The 4,808-nt window shown below is 35.8% G+C and overlaps 1 protein-coding gene across 3 annotated transcripts; it reads left to right on the top strand.

Moving 5' to 3' along the window:
* Positions 1-283: 283 nt before the first annotated feature.
* LOC140827331 (zinc finger BED domain-containing protein DAYSLEEPER-like) lies at positions 284-4,087 on the top strand. Of its 3 annotated transcripts, none has more exons than XM_073189985.1 (5): positions 284-767; positions 1,402-3,073; positions 3,148-3,460; positions 3,526-3,659; positions 3,747-4,087. In XM_073189985.1, exons 2-4 carry the CDS (start codon positions 2,858-2,860, stop codon positions 3,621-3,623), a joined length of 627 nt encoding a protein of 208 aa, XP_073046086.1. In that variant the 5' UTR covers positions 284-767; positions 1,402-2,857; the 3' UTR covers positions 3,624-3,659; positions 3,747-4,087. The 3 variants fall into 2 exon arrangements, 1 of the variants encoding a protein (XP_073046086.1); XR_012116953.1 differs by having other exon boundaries at positions 1,402-3,460.
* The last annotated feature ends 721 nt before the right edge of the window (positions 4,088-4,808 follow it).

Raw genomic sequence — 4,808 nt, 5'->3', positions numbered from 1 at the left:
CACATCTATGTTTATGTTATTACGTTCAAGTTTCAAGTATGTACGTTCTACTTTAAAGATGCATGTGATTTTATTATGTATTATTTGTTATCTCCAGTTTATACATGTTGAGTCTTTAGACTCAATAGACTTGGTCAATGCAGGTGAGGGCGAGTATGAGGAGACAAGGGGTGAGGACCAATGAGCCGGCTTGGACTGCGCAGGAGGCTAAACCCGAGGACCGCCAATGTTTTAAGATTTGATGCATGACGATTTTAATACTTTGATTTTCATGAGATTAGGGGTGTCAAAATGTGACACGACCCGCTAACCCAACACGGGACGACACGAAAAATATCGGGTTTGGGTTTATGATTTTCGGGTTCGGGTCGAAACGGGTCAGACCCGATTACAAACCCGTGAAAAAAAATAATTTCTGGGTGGGTTCGGGTTGACCCGGGTTGACCTGAAAAAAATATCAGGTCACCCGATGACCCGAACCCACCCGAACCACCCGACCCACAATTTTTTTAATTTTTTTTTTACATTTTGCACAACTTTTGGGTTGGGCTTTCTCATTAAAATAAAGCCCAACCCAATTTAATCATCTAACTATTAACCCTTGTTGTTGACTTGTTGTCGCCTGTCGGCTTCTCATTTCTTAATTCTCAATTTCTCTTCTCGTCAAGTGTATCCTTCGCCGCTTCTCAGTTCTCACTGAAGCATCCAAGTGAAACCCTTCGGCCTTCTCCGCTAATCTGCTTCTCCGTCCTCGTCCAGCCGTCCAGGTAAACAAACTGAGTTTTATTAAAGTAATTTGTGTTTGGGTTTGTTCTCAAAAAATTTTATTGAACATATAATTTGAAATTTGAATATTCTTCAATATTTTGTTCCATTCTTCAATATATTTGTTCCCTTCCCAGAAATTGTATCATGCGGTGTTTTTGGCTTTTGGGATTCTTGACCTGTGACAATTGGGTATCATTGTATAACATTTTCTTTGGTATACTGATTATTCTGATTGTATAACATTTTCTTTCGAACATGTTTATTCTGATTTCAACTCTGGAACATCACTAATTCTAAGTAAAACATGACCTTGTGTTTCAATGTAAAAAATCAAGAATGAAAATGAAGGCAGTAATGTTTTAAGTTCTTATTTACTCATCCAAAGGAGCGACCGAGCAGGAATATAAGAGAAATCGACTCCTACAAAAAATTTGTTAAATCTGTGTAAATTTCGAAAAATGTTATTCAATTGTATAACATTTTCTTTGGTACAATTCTTGGAGTATATGATTATGTTAAAATTGACATCCATTTGTTTCTGTTTCTTGTAATGCCTATACCAAATGAAGTCTTTCAAGGAATTGTTTATTTTTTCTTGTAGCTAATAATATTGTTATGCTTTGTAATTGATAGGATGAGTTCAGAACCTATTGGTCTTGTTCACGAGGAGGATAGTGTGGAGGGTGTACATATGTTGGATTTAGATGTTGATGAAGAAGCATGTACTAACTTGCAAGGTCGGCCCTCCGGAAGTGTTAAACGAAAGAGATCTTTAAAATCACAATGGTGGCAATATTTTGAGATGCTTCCAGAAGTAGAAGGAGAAGAAAAGCGTTGCAAATGTAAAGCATGTGGGACTACGTACAAAGCAGACAGTAGCATGGGGACAGGTAATCTCCGACGCCATATTCTCAAACAGTGTCCTAGACAGAGAACTCGTGATATTGCACAGGCTTTGTTAGAACAAGGCGATAAAAGTCTTGCCATAAGGTCACAAAAGTTCAGCCAAGAAAGATTTAGAGAGTTGCTAATATTAGCAATTGTGAGACATGATCTACCGTTTCAGTTTGTGGAATATGAGGCAATTAGATCAATATTTACATATTTGGAACCTCAAGTCAATCATTTCACTAGAAACACCGCAAGGACTGATATTCTCAAGATGCATAAAAATGAATACAATAGACTAGCTCAAGAAATGCATTCATGCCCTGGAAAAATTTGTTTCACTTCTGATTTGTGGACTTCTATTGCCACTGATGGCTATGTATGTTTGACAGCGCATTTCATTGATTCTAATTGGGTTTTGCAAAAAAGGATTATCAACTTCTCTTACATGCCTCCACCTCACTCTGGTATTGCATTGTGTGATAAAATCAATAGCTTATTCAATGCTTGGGGAATTCAGAGAAAGGTTTTCACAATTACGTTGGACAATGCCGCTGCAAATGATGTATTTGTTGGCCTTTTAAGGGATCATCTTAGTTTAAATTGTTCATTAGTGAATGGTGGCGAGTTTTTGCATGTTCGTTGTTGTGCACACATTCTCAATTTAATTGTCCAAGAAGGTTTGAAAATAATTGATCATTCTGTTGCTAAGATTCGTGAATGTGTAAAGTATGTAAAAGGCAGTCAAGTGAGAAAGAAAAAGTTTGTAGAATCTGTTACCCAAACTTCGCTGGATCCTAAGAAATCACTGAGGCAAGATGTTCCTACTAGATGGAATTCTACGTATTTGATGCTTTCTAGTGCCATATATTATCGACGTGCTTTTAATCATTTGAAATTGACTGATACTAATTTCACACACTGTCCATTGGTTGACGAGTGGGTTCAAGCTGAAAAAATATGCACATTTCTTGAGGTTTTCTATGAGACGACAACTTTGTTTTCTGGGGTGAAATATCCTACTGCCAACCTTTATTTTCCTCGTGTCTTTACGGTTCAATTGACATTAAGTCAAGCCTTGCAAAGCTCTGATGATTTCATGAGATCAATGGCCAGTCGGATGTTTCAGAAATTTAACAAGTACTGGAAATAATATAACATTTTGTTGTCCATTGCTGTGATAGTTGATCCGAGGTTCAAGATGCAGTTTGTTGAGTTTTGTTACAACAAGTTATACGGTCATGGAAGTAACGAATTAAATCTGGTGAAGTCTAAATTAGTTTCTTTGTTTGAGGAATATATGAGCCTTGCTTCTAAATCAAGTAGTAGCAACACATCTACGAGTTCTCGCAGTGGCATTGATGATAATGCTTCTCTTCCTCTAAATTCAAACAGTGGATGCATGGATGTTTTGAAGGTATTTATGATAATTTTTTATTTTTCTCATTATTTCTTACTTTTCGTTACCAATACATTTAATTTATGATGTAGGAATTTGACACATTTCAAAGAACAGAATTAAATGATAGAGCTCAAAAGAGTCAATTAGATCTTTATTTGGATGAACCGAAAATTGACAGATCTTCAAATTGTGATGTTCTTTCATTTTGGAAAGCTTACCAATTTAGGTATCCTGAACTTGCACAAATGGCCAGAGATATTTTGAGTGTTCCAATTTCTACAGTTGCTTCTGAATCAGCTTTTAGCACGGGTGGTAGAATACTTGACCAATATCGTAGTGCAATGAAGCCTGATGTTGTTGAGGCGTTGGTTTGTTGTAGAGATTGGTTAGTTGGACAGAAAAGTTAGTGATTCTTCTTGTTATTTTCATTTTAAAGTTATTTGTTTTACTAATATTTATTTTTGTAGAAACTACCGAGGTGAGGTTGGATGATTTGACTGAAAATATTATGAATTTATTCATAAATGAGGATGCTGGATCAAACAATGCTGCAACGGATGATTGATGATTCTAACAATGCTATGATACATAGTATTGAAAAGTAAGTTAAATTTTATAAATTCATAATTTTTGAAAACTTTCACATTTTGTCACTTGAAAGTTGAAATTTTTTAAATGTTATTTGAAGGTTTGACTTCTACAAACAAATGTAGAACAATGAAGAAGTCAGAAGACAGAAGTGGAGCTTGATTATTGTCACTTGAAAGTTGAAATTTATTTTGTTATGTTTGAAGACTTTTTTGAATGGCTTTTGTTATTATGTCTGGTTGTAATTGCTAGTGTTGGTTCCTTGTGGTTGGATGGAACTTTCCTTATCTGTGATGTAGCTTGGAAAAATCTGTGCTGTAGCTTGGAGTTTCATCTTTGCTGGTTTTCTCTTCTGGGTATCACTAAGAAGAGAAATCAAGAAAGGTGGTGAACTGTGTTGTGAAATTCTTATTAATGAGCAACAGAATTTTGTTCTTGTGAGTTTTTTGTAAATCCGTTGATGAATGCTGGATGTTCAAGTGGTCCTTGCTGGTTCTTGATCATTTTATTTTTTCCATTGTTTTTCATTATTTTTTTTTTAAAAATAAAATAATAAATAAAATTCGGGTTACGCGGGTTACGCGGGTTGAGTCGGGTTAGACGGGTTCGTGTTCGGGTTGGGGGTTTTCGGGTTGCCTCGGGTTCGGGTTGGGTTCGGGTTGAAAAAAAAAAAAAAAAAATTCGCGGGTTGACCCGAAACCCGACCCACCCGACCCGATTGACACCCCTACATGAGATGGGTTTACGTTGTTTAAACAGGTATTTTTAACAAACTTTATTTGTGATCCTTTTGTTGCAAATATTTTTGGATTAACAGTTTATTTTAATTTAAATTTGAAGGCTTATTTCTTATTTAAGAAAATTTTTATTTTTCTGCAAATTTTAAGTATGTTTAAAAGTATGGTACATCACAAATTATGTTTGGAGTTTAAGTATGTATGAGCTATTTTAAAAATACATGTGGTTTTATTATGTATTACTTGCTACTCTCAGTTTATTCATGTTGATTCTTTTTAGACTCACCAGACTTGATCGATGCAGGTGATGACAAGTATAAAGAGGCGAGAGGCGGGGACCACTGAGTTGGCTCGGACTGCGCGGAGTCCTAACTCGAGGACTGCTTAAGTTTCAAGGATTTTATGCATGTTAAATCTGTTTACTC

The sequence above is a fragment of the Primulina eburnea genome, chromosome 3 (assembly GCF_022965805.1).
Source record: "Primulina eburnea isolate SZY01 chromosome 3, ASM2296580v1, whole genome shotgun sequence".
Classification (NCBI taxonomy): Eukaryota; Viridiplantae; Streptophyta; class Magnoliopsida; order Lamiales; family Gesneriaceae; genus Primulina; species Primulina eburnea.
This window is presented reverse-complemented; position numbering and strand designations above follow the sequence as displayed.

What these genes read in the sequence shown, in the direction of transcription:
- LOC140827331 (XM_073189985.1), top strand. Translation starts at nt 2,858, where the DNA reads ATGCAGTTTGTTGAGTTTTGTTACAACAAGTTATACGGTCATGGAAGT. An exon ending in GATGCATGGATGTTTTGAAG is followed by an intron (nt 3,074 to 3,147) that starts GTATTTATGATA and finishes TTTATGATGTAG; the next exon opens with GAATTTGACACATTTCAAAG. An exon ending in TTGGTTAGTTGGACAGAAAA is followed by an intron (nt 3,461 to 3,525) that starts GTTAGTGATTCT and finishes TTATTTTTGTAG; the next exon opens with AAACTACCGAGGTGAGGTTG.